Source organism: Aulonocara stuartgranti, assembly GCF_965226115.1.
Source record: "Aulonocara stuartgranti genome assembly, chromosome: 6".
NCBI classification, from domain to species: Eukaryota; Metazoa; Chordata; class Actinopteri; order Cichliformes; family Cichlidae; genus Aulonocara; species Aulonocara stuartgranti.
The window spans coordinates 16,151,546-16,165,899 of NC_138944.1; the positions used below are offsets into that span (position 1 = coordinate 16,151,546).

General features: G+C 40.5%; 1 protein-coding gene across 2 annotated transcripts in view; it reads left to right on the forward strand.

Annotated features, from left to right (window-relative positions):
* The window catches only part of LOC309708124 (tapasin-related protein-like), a 28,417-nt gene extending 14,289 nt beyond the window's left edge, over nt 1-14,128 (forward strand). Inside the window, exons 6-8 of one of the 2 annotated variants that reach the window (XM_082535902.1) lie at nt 1,501-1,605; nt 10,707-10,793; nt 11,187-11,246. In XM_082535902.1, coding sequence (XP_082392028.1) covers nt 1,501-1,605; nt 10,707-10,771 — 170 coding nt within the window. In that variant the 3' untranslated portion in view covers nt 10,772-10,793; nt 11,187-11,246. Of the gene's footprint in view, nt 1-1,500; nt 1,606-10,706; nt 10,794-11,186 lie in introns of both variants that reach the window. The other variant, XM_082535901.1, reaches the window with a different exon arrangement.
* The last annotated feature ends 226 nt before the right edge of the window (nt 14,129-14,354 follow it).

Consider the following 14,354-nt stretch of genomic DNA (forward strand, 5'->3'; position numbering starts at 1 on the left):
CCCAAAAGATGTCAGAGTTACATAAATATTATGTAACCATTAAACACTTTGTTTGTGCATATGGGAGATTTAATGGGGGCTGAATTGAAACGAGGAACCATGCTATGTAAAGCGCGTTTTCTCAACGATATTAAAAGTCCTGAAGTTTGTTGCAATCCACTTGGCGTTGTGTCAGTCAATATGTCTGAGGTAGACTTACTGAGTCCCCAATGCTCCATGAGCAGTTTGTTGCAAGCTGGGTGACGCGCTAGCCAACGTCCTAGCAGCATCCCTGACTAACGCATACGTCGTGTCAATATGATATTTTAAGCTGGAAGTGCTTTGGTGAAAAGAAAATTCCTTCTTGCACAATGTGCATAATACTTTCTATCGGTTGATTGTTCCGTCTTGTTATTTTTTTAATACTCAAATTTCCCATCGAGAGGGCCACTGTGCATTTATTGTCTTCCAAATTGAGTTGATGGGTTCAGCTGCTCGTCACTACCAGATCTACTGCCCATTTGCGCATGTGCAAATGTAACTCTACTTGGACAAACTGCCCGAAATGCGTTGACAGAGACATTTCAGAGATTTTGAGTCATTCTGCGCTCCAGATGCACTAATTTAATCACACATTCATTTGCGTTAACACATTGATTTTGACAGCATGAACTATGACAATAACAAAGATTATTATGGCTATCTTGCTCCCACACGGAGGTGGCAGTCTGCTGCAAATCTTCCTCTGTTCAGTCTGACCTCGCCTCTATCTGCTCCTCCTGGAACCTGAAAGACAAAACAAAAAACAACCCCTGCCGAACCTTGATAATAATATTATCTTCTACTGATTCTACGGTCTGGTTCAGTATATCTTGCTCGGCCTCTCTGACACAGAGACTTGTAGAAAACCATTATCAGTGTGTATGTAAGCGTTGCTGCAAAAATCTACGTGTCCCTGCAATATTTCAGCCTAGTCATAACACCAGACAAAGCTCATGACCCTCAAAACACGGAGCGCCAACTTGTTATAAGCACAATTGCATTGTGCATAAATAAAATAATTAAAACAGCTTTATTTAATAATTGAAATCAAAAATGAAAAATTTTCAACCCTAACAGGCCCACAATACTGGGTCCCACAGGTGTGCCCTATTTTTTTTTCTACATCTGTAAATAACAAGAAAAAAAACAGATTGGTTAATGCTTGCTGTGCTATGGAAAATCCCCCCACACATACATGTTTTAATGTTTCTGATGAAAAGAATTTCAGGTTCTCTTGGTAACTATCCCAGGCACTCACCTCACAATCTATAATTTCATTATCTGTCACAATACTGCAAGTATTGCCTGCCCTTTGTCTTTTTTACACTCTACTTCTACATGATTATTGTTTTAAAATTAATGGAGAAATTGAATGTAGTTCACTGTAGTATTACAGGGAGACAAAGAGTTATCATGTATTCCTGTGTTTCTTAATTTTAAAAATGAACTCACTATTTTTTTCTTTTATTTATTTTATAGGACAATTCTCAAATAAGGTAGAGATCTACAAAATAGTTGTCCCTCTGGTGGTCATTGGTTCACTGATCGTATGTGGGCTGTTGATCTACGGATGGCAATCTCGAGGTGAGTACATGCTCCTCGTTTCCTACCTGATGGATTATACCTCTTTAAATATCCTGTCTTCATCATTTAGAAACTAGTTCATGCATTTATTACTTCTAGGCTGGACTACTGTAATTCATTATTATCAGGAAGTCCCAAAAACTTCCTGAAAAGCCTTCAGTTAATCCAAAATGCTGCAGCATTTTGGATTAACATTTCTCCTGTTTTGGCTTCCCTTCATTGGCTTCCTGTTAAATCCAGAATTGAATTCAAAATCCTGCTCCTCACATACAAGGTCTTAAATAATCAGGCCCCATTTTATCTTAATGGCCTTGTAGTACCATATCACCCTATTAGAGCACTTCGCTCTCGCACTGCAGTCTTACTTGTTGTTCCTAGAGTATTTAAAAGTAGAATGGGAGGGAGAGCCTTCAGTTTTCAGGCCCCTCTTCTGTGGAACCAGCTTCAAGTTTGGATTCGGGAGACAGACACTATCTCTACTTTTAAAATCAGGCTTAAAACTTTCCTTTTTGCTAAAGCATATAGTTAGGGCTGGACCAGGTGACCCTGAATCCTCCCTTAGTTATCCTGCAATCCGGTTGTTCAGTCTGACGTCACTAGCCGTGTCTGGACCTAAACTCCGCTGCAGGTCCATATATCAAACGATCACTATGGCATTACTGAGAGTTGAAAAACTGTCTAAAGTCTTTCATCTTTAATAAAATGATCAGCGTTCTGCTCTACCAGGTGTAACAATTGAGTTTAACATCCAGGCATCCATGAAAACGGAATTTATGACATTTAACGGAGTTAGAAGTTAGCAGGGAGTTAGCTCGCTAGCTTCTATCTAAATAAGAGAGATACTCCCATACAGCTTATGACAAAATTTAATCCGAAGTGATTGATGGCCCTAATCATGACCTTTTGACCTCCCCCCTCCCCCCCGGAAGTGTGTAATTTGATCCCCTAAGCGTGTCGAATTGCATCCGGAGAAGGGGGGGTGAACCCCGGAAGCGCGCCATCTGTCGCTAAGCGTGTCGAATTGCATCCTGAGAAGGGAGGGGGGAAACCTCCGGAAGCGCGCCATCTGTTGTTGGGAAAAAAAAAGTTTTTAGAGGGAGGGAGTGCAGCAGGGGAGGAGAATAAAAAGCAGAGAGGAGTCCGTCACAATTTCTAAGGCACAGACGCAAGATGGATTTCCTTCTGCAGCCCAGCAGCGTTCCTGTGTCCGATGAGATCTGCTCTCCCAAAGAAGAAGGCTTTGAATATGACATATTCAAATACAGCATATTTACTATGGAAGGCCTCGATCCGGACCTTATGACCCTACCGGAAATACTCCGGAAGTGTCTAGTCATTTTCAGACCTGATGCGTCATGTTCCCTAAGCATGAGGGGAGGGGTATGGTTCCTGAAGCACAGCGGTGATGCAGCAGATGATTCTGTGATGTATAGAGAGACAGAGCGGCAGTTAGTTTTCCGCAAACTCATAGTTTGAATTCTGTTTCGATATTATGACAATTTTCTCTGTTTTTTACAATAGCGGGTGTAATTTTACTTTCTTAAGCTGCACCGGCGTTTGTAATGGGAATAAAGAGTGACTTCCTGTAGAGATTTCAATAGTATTTTATTTTCCTATAATACAGACGCTGTAAAAAACCTTTAAGATACACCATAGCTTGTGATGAAAAGAAGAACTTTCTATCCGCTTGTAACCTACAGGCTGCCTATGTGTAAAAAATGAATAAATATCCCTTAGTGAATACTACTTTTCCTTTTGAGAGACTGAAAAACAAACCATAATTGCCGCGACAGGCGATCTTGTTTCACACACACACACACACACACACACACACACCGCGGGTCAAGGAGGAGTGAGACGGCGGAAGTTTTTTTTTTTCTTCATTACTTTTACAATGGGTTTTCTCAATAGATAGAAAATGATGACGCTGAGGAGTCAACATCCGATATTATCATTGCTTGTAACCCGGTAAATAATTTCGTACATCTCCCCATAAAACAAGTCTTAGTGGAAAAAAGCTCATATTCGAATAAGTTTATTAAAGCACCCCCCCTCTGTGGGAAAGAGTCAACCATGAGGCGAGTTTTGTCAACAGGAGACGGGTTTTGTCCATTTGGTAAAACAAATATCCGCCTCAAAGTCGTAATTTTACCGTTGCAGAATGTGGGAAACAGACAGCCCTCACAGGAGGCACCCAGGGGCCCACCTCACACACCATAGTTAAAATATTTAAATTTCAACTAAATTTGTAGTAATGATCGGATTTCCTCGCTTATCTACACCACACTCCTTGTCCTTGATTTCTTATCGTTTCTTATCGTTCCTCTGTCCCTTAATAGAAACCACATATATAGAAACTATCCTCCCTTTCAGTTGTCTTTTGCACTTCCATATCGCAAAGCAGTTACTGTAGGTTATTTTCTGCTTATGCATTAATGTAATTAATTAACTTATTTATCCTTAAGTAAGGTAATGACTTGAGTTCTAATGCTTTTTGTCTCTTGAGTTAGCTGTCAATGTGGGATTTTTTTCCCCTTTTGTCCAGTTAAAGCTGCCTTTCATTCTTCAACACAGCTTAAACTCTAATAGGTAAGCTTTCTTGTAATTTCTTAGTTCTGCAGTCTTCTTGAAAGACATCCGAGACTCTTCTTTGGATGCTGGCTGCCTTTTGTTTTGTTTTCTGTCAAGATGATCCCACACTGCTTCGATTATCTTGAGGTTCGAACCCTGGAGAGATCAATCCATGACTGATGCGTTGTTTCATCCAGGCATACTTTGACTACATTGGCAGTATGTTTGCGATCATTGTCGTACTGAAAAATGAAGTTGAAGCCAATCAGACACTACGTGGTATTACATGGTCGATCAAAATCTGGTGGAACTTTTCTACATTCATAATTTGATTAATTTGGATAAGAGCTCCAACAACACTGGCTGAAATCCAGCCTCAAAGCACGGTAGAGTATCCACGCTGTGTTAAAGACAGCTATAGACATTCACTGTTGTATCTCTCTTCGGACCTCTTCCATGCATATTTCAAATTTGGATTCATTACTCCATAAGACATATTACAGCTGATTTCTTTTTCCAGTCAATTTCTTGTGTAATTTGGCACACCTCAGCCTTATTTTTCTCTGTTCTCCTTCCTTAAGAATGGCTTATTAACAGCCACCCTTCCAACTCAGATAACTTTTGATGAGGTTTCATGAAATGTTTACAGCACTTGAGTTACTCGCCACGGCCATCCTAAATGCTAAAAACACTAAACTTTAATTCTAAATTACGTAATTAACGTTAACCAGAAAAAACAAGCCAAAGTCGAAATGTTGCTGAGCTGACCTGTGGTATGCTATGTCTTCTAAAGCACGTATAATGTAAACAGAACTGGTCTTTGCACAGAAGCCTGTGGAGCTTCATAATTAACCTCAGTGTGTGAAGAGGACTCTCCATTTAATAATAGCTGTAATAAAATGTTATGGCCGACGGTGTTAAACGCTGCACTTGGGTCTAGCAGGGAAGATTTCAACTTTTCAATACGAATGAAGGCTGCAAACTGATTAGATTAATGTCTGATGATCTTTTCCGTGCTTCTTCAAGTTTGTAACACCAAACATATTAAAGGATGATGTAAGGCTCACAGGAAGAGTTTAATTAGACACACATTTACTATTTTCTTTATACTCTTTCTTTCTTGACATGTTTAATATGATTACTATCAGAGGAGAAAATGAACCTTGTGTAGTCTAAAAACTTTTTTATTTAATCAAACTGTAATGTTGTTGAACTCTGACGGACGTGTCTTTTAATCTTGTCAACAAATCCTTAATCATCTAAATCTGCCATTTATCATCTTGTAAAATGTTCCCTCTGCTTCTGTTGCACATCTCCCCCCGACACTCTCTGCTTCACCTGTCCTGTGCAGGTGGTCCAACCCCTGCCTGCCTCCTTAAACTGGGGTGTTTAAATCTCTTTACCTCTGTTGTGAACTTCACACAAAGTTTGTGGTAACAAAATCAAACTGACGAGGATCTCGTTTGAAAAACACACACACTCACGAGACAAAATAAAAACAGACTGCTCAAAGCAAAAGCAGAGCCCTCACAGCTGGTAGTACAAACACAGTGACAACATGCGTATTAGATACCCTCAGTGCCATTTTTAGGATATTCTTGACAAGATTAAAAGACACGTCCGTCAGAGTTCAACAACATTACAGTTTGATTAAATAAAAAAGTTTTTAGACTACACAAGGTTCATTTTCTCCTCTGATAGTAATCATATTAAACATGTCAAGAAAGAAAGAGTATAAAGAAAATAGTAAATGTGTGTCTAATTAAACTCTTCCTGTGAGCCTTACATCATCCTTTAATATGTTTGGTGTTACAAACTTGAAGAAGCACGGAAAAGATCATCAGACATTAATCTAATCAGTTTGCAGCCTTCATTCGTATTGAAAAGTTGAAATCTTCCCTGCTAGACCCAAGTGCAGCGTTTAACACCGTCGGCCATAACATTTTATTACAGCTATTATTAAATGGAGAGTCCTCTTCACACACTGAGGTTAATTATGAAGCTCCACAGGCTTCTGTGCAAAGACCAGTTCTGTTTACATTATACGTGCTTTAGAAGACATAGCATACCACAGGTCAGCTCAGCAACATTTCGACTTTGGCTTGTTTTTTCTGGTTAACGTTAATTACGTAATTTAGAATTAAAGTTTAGTGTTTTTAGCATTTAGGATGGCCGTGGCGAGTAACTCAAGTGCTGTAAACATTTCATGAAACCTCATCAAAAGTTATCTGAGTTGGAAGGGTGGCTGTTAATAAGCCATTCTTAAGGAAGGAGAACAGAGAAAAATAAGGCTGAGGTGTGCCAAATTACACAAGAAATTGACTGGAAAAAGAAATCAGCTGTAATATGTCTTATGGAGTAATGAATCCAAATTTGAAATATGCATGGAAGAGGTCCGAAGAGAGATACAACAGTGAATGTCTATAGCTGTCTTTAACACAGCGTGGATACTCTACCGTGCTTTGAGGCTGGATTTCAGCCAGTGTTGTTGGAGCTCTTATCCAAATTAATCAAATTATGAATGTAGAAAAGTTCCACCAGATTTTGATCGACCATGTAATACCACGTAGTGTCTGATTGGCTTCAACTTCATTTTTCAGTACGACAATGATCGCAAACATACTGCCAATGTAGTCAAAGTATGCCTGGATGAAACAACGCATCAGTCATGGATTGATCTCTCCAGGGTTCGAACCTCAAGATAATCGAAGCAGTGTGGGATCATCTTGACAGAAAACAAAACAAAAGGCAGCCAGCATCCAAAGAAGAGTCTCGGATGTCTTTCAAGAAGCCTGCAGAACTAAGAAATTACAAGAAAGCTTACCTATTAGAGTTTAAGCTGTGTTGAAGAATGAAAGGCAGCTTTAACTGGACAAAAGGGGAAAAAAATCCCACATTGACAGCTAACTCAAGAGACAAAAAGCATTAGAACTCAAGTCATTACCTTACTTAAGGATAAATAAGTTAATTAATTACATTAATGCATAAGCAGAAAATAACCTACAGTAACTGCTTTGCGATATGGAAGTGCAAAAGACAACTGAAAGGGAGGATAGTTTCTATATATGTGGTTTCTATTAAGGGACAGAGGAACGATAAGAAACGATAAGAAATCAAGGACAAGGAGTGTGGTGTAGATAAGCGAGGAAATCCGATCATTACTACAAATTTAGTTGAAATTTAAATATTTTAACTATGGTGTGTGAGGTGGGCCCCTGGGTGCCTCCTGTGAGGGCTGTCTGTTTCCCACATTCTGCAACGGTAAAATTACGACTTTGAGGCGGATATTTGTTTTACCAAATGGACAAAACCCGTCTCCTGTTGACAAAACTCGCCTCATGGTTGACTCTTTCCCACAGAGGGGGGGTGCTTTAATAAACTTATTCGAATATGAGCTTTTTTCCACTAAGACTTGTTTTATGGGGAGATGTACGAAATTATTTACCGGGTTACAAGCAATGATAATATCGGATGTTGACTCCTCAGCGTCATCATTTTCTATCTATTGAGAAAACCCATTGTAAAAGTAATGAAGAAAAAAAAAAAACTTCCGCCGTCTCACTCCTCCTTGACCCGCGGTGTGTGTGTGTGTGTGTGTGTGTGTGTGTGTGTGTGTGTGTGTGAAACAAGATCGCCTGTTGCGGCAATTATGGTTTGTTTTTCAGTCTCTCAAAAGGAAAAGTAGTATTCACTAAGGGATATTTATTCATTTTTTACACATAGGCAGCCTGTAGGTTACAAGCGGATAGAAAGTTCTTCTTTTCATCACAAGCTATGGTGTATCTTAAAGGTTTTTTACAGCGTCTGTATTATAGGAAAATAAAATACTATTGAAATCTCTACAGGAAGTCACTCTTTATTCCCATTACAAACGCCGGTGCAGCTTAAGAAAGTAAAATTACACCCGCTATTGTAAAAAACAGAGAAAATTGTCATAATATCGAAACAGAATTCAAACTATGAGTTTGCGGAAAACTAACTGCCGCTCTGTCTCTCTATACATCACAGAATCATCTGCTGCATCACCGCTGTGCTTCAGGAACCATACCCCTCCCCTCATGCTTAGGGAACATGACGCATCAGGTCTGAAAATGACTAGACACTTCCGGAGTATTTCCGGTAGGGTCATAAGGTCCGGATCGAGGCCTTCCATAGTAAATATGCTGTATTTGAATATGTCATATTCAAAGCCTTCTTCTTTGGGAGAGCAGATCTCATCGGACACAGGAACGCTGCTGGGCTGCAGAAGGAAATCCATCTTGCGTCTGTGCCTTAGAAATTGTGACGGACTCCTCTCTGCTTTTTATTCTCCTCCCCTGCTGCACTCCCTCCCTCTAAAAACTTTTTTTTTCCCAACAACAGATGGCGCGCTTCCGGAGGTTTCCCCCCTCCCTTCTCAGGATGCAATTCGACACGCTTAGCGACAGATGGCGCGCTTCCGGGGTTCACCCCCCCTTCTCCGGATGCAATTCGACACGCTTAGGGGATCAAATTACACACTTCCGGGGGGGAGGGGGGAGGTCAAAAGGTCATGATTAGGGCCATCAATCACTTCGGATTAAATTTTGTCATAAGCTGTATGGGAGTATCTCTCTTAAATACAATATAGCATGTCCTGACTGCCGGGTTTTGGAAACAAATTAAAACGTACAGCTCCGTTATCACTTCCAGCATAAATGAAGACAGAAAACTAAACAGCAGTGATGTTTGTAGGGTTACTGAAGTTGGGCTAGCTGGTATATAATGATGTGCTACATGACCACTAGCGACACAGCTATGTTCAGGAGAACAGGAGCCAGAACAGGAGCACAGAGGATGCAGTCTCCATCGCACTGCACTCTGTCCTCTCACACCTGGACAACAACAACACCTACGCCAGAATGCTGTTTATAGACTTCAGTTCAGCGTTCAATACAATCCACCCCTCACAACTCATCAGGAAACTGACAGACCTGGGCATCAGTTCCCTCATCTGCAAATGGTTACTGGACTTCCTGACCAACCGCCCCCAACATGTCCGGCTGGATAACCACTGCTCATCTACCATCACGATGAACACCGGTGTACCACAAGGCTGTGTGATGAGCCCTTTCCTCTACTCCCTCTTCACCCACGACTGCAGACCTGCTGATGGTTCCAACACCATCATTACATTTGCAGATTACACCACAGTGATTGGCCTCATCAGTGACAACGATGAGGCCGCCTACAGGGAGGAGGTGGATCGTCTGGCTGAGTGGTGCGACAGGAACAACCTGCTGCTTAACACCGAGAAGACCAAGGAGCTCATCATGGACTACAGGAGGAATGCTGACCCACATCCACCCATCCACATTAAGGGGACGGCTGTGGAGCGTGTGAGCAGCTTCAAGTTCCTGGGAGTCCACATCTCCGAGGATCTCATCTGGACGACCAACTGCTCCAAGCTGGTCAAGAAGGCTCACCAGCGCCTCTTCTTCTTGAGGACTCTGAGGAAGAACCACCTGTCCTCAGACATCCTGGTGAACTTCTATCGTTGCACCATCGAGAGCATCCTGACCAACTGTATAACAGTCTGGTATGAGAACTGCTCTGCCTCAGACCGGAAGGCGTTGCAGAGGGTCGTGAAAACTGCCCTGCGCATCGCCGGAGCACCACTTCCTGCCATAAAAGACATCTACAGGAAGCGGTGTCTGAAAAGGGCTGGGAAAATCATCAAAGACCCCAGTCACCCATCACATGGACTCTTCACCCTCCTGCCCTCTGGGAGGCGCTACAGGAGCCTCCGGACTAAGACCACCAGGTACCGGAACAGCTTCTTCCCCACAGCTGTCAGACTCCTGAACTCTGCCTCCTGACATCTGACCCACGTTAACACACGGACTGAACATACACACACCCACAATGGACAACTGTACCCTCAAACACACAATAATAACATGGACTGAACCACCACTCTCAACCACTAGCACTTATATAGCCTCTGTAGAAACTATCTACACCCTAACTTATCTTAACTGCACTACTGTATAGCTCTGTGTAAATAATCATTCTGTACATTCGATAATTTTTAATCCTACAACTGTTTACAACTTGCATAGTTCCCATGTCTGTATAGCTGTATATCCCAGATTCTGTAAAGTTATTTATTTCATATTCTGTATAGTTTTTCATATTTATATCCTGTTCATAGCCTGTACATAGCTTGTACTCACTACAGCCTGTACATACTTATAGTTATAGAACATTCACAACATACTTCATATCGTGTACATTATAACATACCATAATAGACCCATTTCTGGAATATACTTACATATCTATACTATTGCTAATATATATTGTAATATATCTATATCACTAAAGCACTTCTGGATGGATGCAAACTGCATTTCGTTGCCCTGTACCTGTGCATGTGCAATGACAATAAAGTTGAATTCTATTCTATTCTATTCTATTCTATTCTATTCTATTCTATGTTAGCATAATATAAACAAGCTAACTTTTTTTTCCACTCGATAAAAGTTAACGTGAGTGTTCTCGGTGGTCAGGAACAAATGTAATCGCATGGCAGGATGCTGTAAAAGGACCAAACTTCAGCCAGGAGAACAACTGAGATAATCCATCCACAATACGAGGTTAGTCATTTATATACTGCTGCATGGGCTGTGCTGTAGTTACATCCTAAGGTTTTAAAAACTGAGCTTAAATAAATGATTAGCGGTAATAAAAGCCGAGGGAGGTCAACGGTGATCACTGACTGTTTTAGGAGCTTTTTGAGATTAAATAGAAGAAAGTACAAAACATTAAACATGTTAACAACACAAAAGCCATATTAAACGCAGACTACTTTAGGCCCGGAAGTAGGATTCGTCGTGTCATCACTGAACAACCGGATAGACGTAGGCTGCTGGGAATTCCCATGATGCATTGAGTTTTTCCTTTCCAGTCACCTTTCTCACTCACTATGTGTTAATAGACCTCTCTGCATTGAATCATACCTGTTATTAATCTCTGTCTCTCTTCCACAGACGATCTTAATAATTTCCATCTCTCCCCCCGACCGGTCAAAGCAGATGGCTACACCTCCCCTAGTCTGGTTCGGCCAGAGGTTTCTTCCTGTTTAAAGGGAGTTTTTCGTTCCCACTGTCGCCAAAGTCCTTGCTCATAGGGGGTCATATGATTGTTGGGTTTTTCCTCTATATCTATTATTGTACGATCTACTGTACAACACAAAGCGCCTTGAGGCGACTGTTGTTGCGATTTGGCGCTATATACATAAAATTGAATTGAACTGAATAGAAAAATAAATGTAACTATCCAGAATAGTTGATGTTGGAACATATTTGACATTTTATTTGTTTGACCAGCTGTTTAAAGACTCAGTTACAATTTAACTTACCTTAAGGTGCTTGCTAGATGTATGCACTGTAACATTAAGAAATGCCACTAATCAACACAGTATTCACCTGTTATTCTAGTGTTAACATTGCCATTCGTAATTTTAAAGCAAAGAAAGTGGGATAATCAGTGGTGAGTGGCTGTAGTTGTTATGTGGTCAGATTCAGAAAACTGTTTTCAAACTTTAATGAGATACTTAAAGACTGCTTTGAGACCACTGACTGGCAGATATTTGAGGATGCAGCTGATGGCAACATTAATGAACTCACAGACTCTGTCAATGGATATATTGGAAAATGCATAGATGATATCATCGCCAAAACCACCGTCTGCAAATAGCCAAATCAGAAACCCTGGGTAAGACATTCATGCTAAGCTCAAGGTGCGGACCTCTGCCTTTAACTCAGGGGATGCTGATGGATAGAAAGCAGTCAGGTATGAAAGTGGAGTCCAGTTACCACAGCCTTTATGCCCGGCGACCATAGCTGGACTAGGCATCGTGCATACCGGGCAAATGCCCAGTGGGCCGATGTGATTTTTCGTATTTATGGGCCGATGGTTTGGTTTTTTGTTTGTTGTTTTGGGATTTTTTGTAACGGTATAAACAATGAAAGGTGGAGAATTGGCCAGATGCTGGGAGATGTGTAAAAATAACTCAGTTGTTTGGTGGTGGCTATGGCAGAGCTTCCACAGAGGCCAGCAGGTGGATGAGGGAAAGGGGAGGCAGGAGGAGGAGAGACCCGAGGTGGCCCCCGGTCCGAGTGTCAGGTGAATTGAACTTCAGGTAAAAAGTTATGACCTGCAGTCTATCTAGGTCAGATATAAACCAAGTTTAGGTGGAGTTTATTTTCGTTGCGTTGACTTTTTACAGTCAGTTACAATAATGCGTACTAGCTAGCATGACAGAGTTTCTATACAGCTGGGGGGGAGTTGCCAACCGTCCCGTAAAAGACGGAATCGTCCCGTAATTAGAGAAAATATTACGCGTTTCGTATTGAGCTGAAAAGGAATGCAGTTTGTCCCGTACTTCAGCTAGAATGGAAAAAAACACAAAGCTGGAATTTTTCTGCGTCTTTATGCTGTCAGCTGCCTCTTCTTCTCTCATTCTCTCCCCTCAAATTTAATTTTCTGTAAATTGCACATCTCTCGTGTTTGTAGGCCACCGTATAACGATAAGAATAAGAACATGCGTCTGTATGTATAAGACAACCAGGCATACCCTGTATTACTGTGATTTATCAGACAGGCCACAAGACCTTTATTCACTTAAACTCTGTAATAAAGAATAAAGTAAAGTCTTGAGCTAAAAAAACATCTTTGAATCAAGCCAAGATCAATGAGAGAACCATTACAGCCAAGTCATTTACAAACAATCACACCAGACTAGAAATGAAAGACTTCTGATTTCACTTGGTTGAGTGAGGAAATGTTTGTGTACATATAACACAGTTGTGTTGAGTCCATGCAGTAATTGTAACTTTAACAGCATTTATTCTCACTTTAGCTTCTCATGTTTATAATATATCTTGGGGATAGCACCACATTGTTATGTGTTTATGTATGTGTGTGTTAGGGACAATATTCTAAAACACTTCTTCAGTAAAGACTCAGAGAAGAGAAACACACAGAACTTCTTGCTAGCAAGGGCAGCCTCCAGACTGAGACTCGCGCTGAGCTTTGCCCTGGTCTTTATTTATATTTCAGTGGTGTGTGTGTGTGTGTGTGTGTGTGTGTGTGTGTGTGTGTGTGTGTGTGTGTGTGTGTGTGTGTGTGTGTGATCAAAGGGTCATAAAAGGCACATCCTTGGTCAGGAAGAGGGTAGACCTCCCTCACCCTAGATAACATTGGTGAGGAAGTCAAACAGTTAAAGCACTTAGACTAAAACAGACGTAACTACGTTAATCCTACCATAAAACAATAAAACAAGGTACGAACTCTCCCATGCTCCCAGGGTGTGGGGGCGCATTCCTGGAGTGCACCCCAAGCCTGCAGCCTGTTAGAGATCACACACAATTGATTATATGCCTCTAAGTCTACATGGTTGAATATTTCCTAATACAAATAACTACATGCAGTATTCTACCATATGCAAACTTATATCACTAAAAGATTATACTGACTACTAAATACAATTTTCCATTAACAGTGTGTCAATCTGTGTGTGTTGTTCTCAAATGTTACCAATGGAGCTTAATGATCTGTTTATGGTTTTATAATCCTTTACAAAATATAATACGTTTACTTAGACAATGATATGTAGAACTGTCTGAGACTATGTTTGATGTGTGGTTTGGCAGAGCAGTGAGGAAATGTTGGCCTTGCTGTTATTGTACTTTCTGTTTAAATCAACATTTAATTGTTATTTTGGATTTTTATTGCAATGCATTTGTTATTTTTTTAAGCCTTAAGTGTCTTTGTTTTTTGTTTATTTTCGTTTTGTTTTTTGTATATAAAATTAAAATTGTAAAATGTCATGTTTCAAAACAGTTTATAAGAAAACAATTCAGAACATTAAAAAATGCAATGTAATGACTATAAAGTTGTACAATAAAACAAAAATGTGTTGCCAATATTTGTTGAACCCTTGTGCTTTGTTTCATATTATATGTATATTGTGCCATATAATTTATTTTAAGCGTAATTGAAGGTGTGGGGACCCTTTGTAATGTAAAGCTCACATGCTTGTTCAAAGTTAATAACTAAGTTTAAAACTAGGGCCACCAGTTTCTACTCTGGTTTAAGTTTCCACATCTGTTTTAAATACTTCTTGCAGCTGGTATCTGAAAAAGCACTGCATT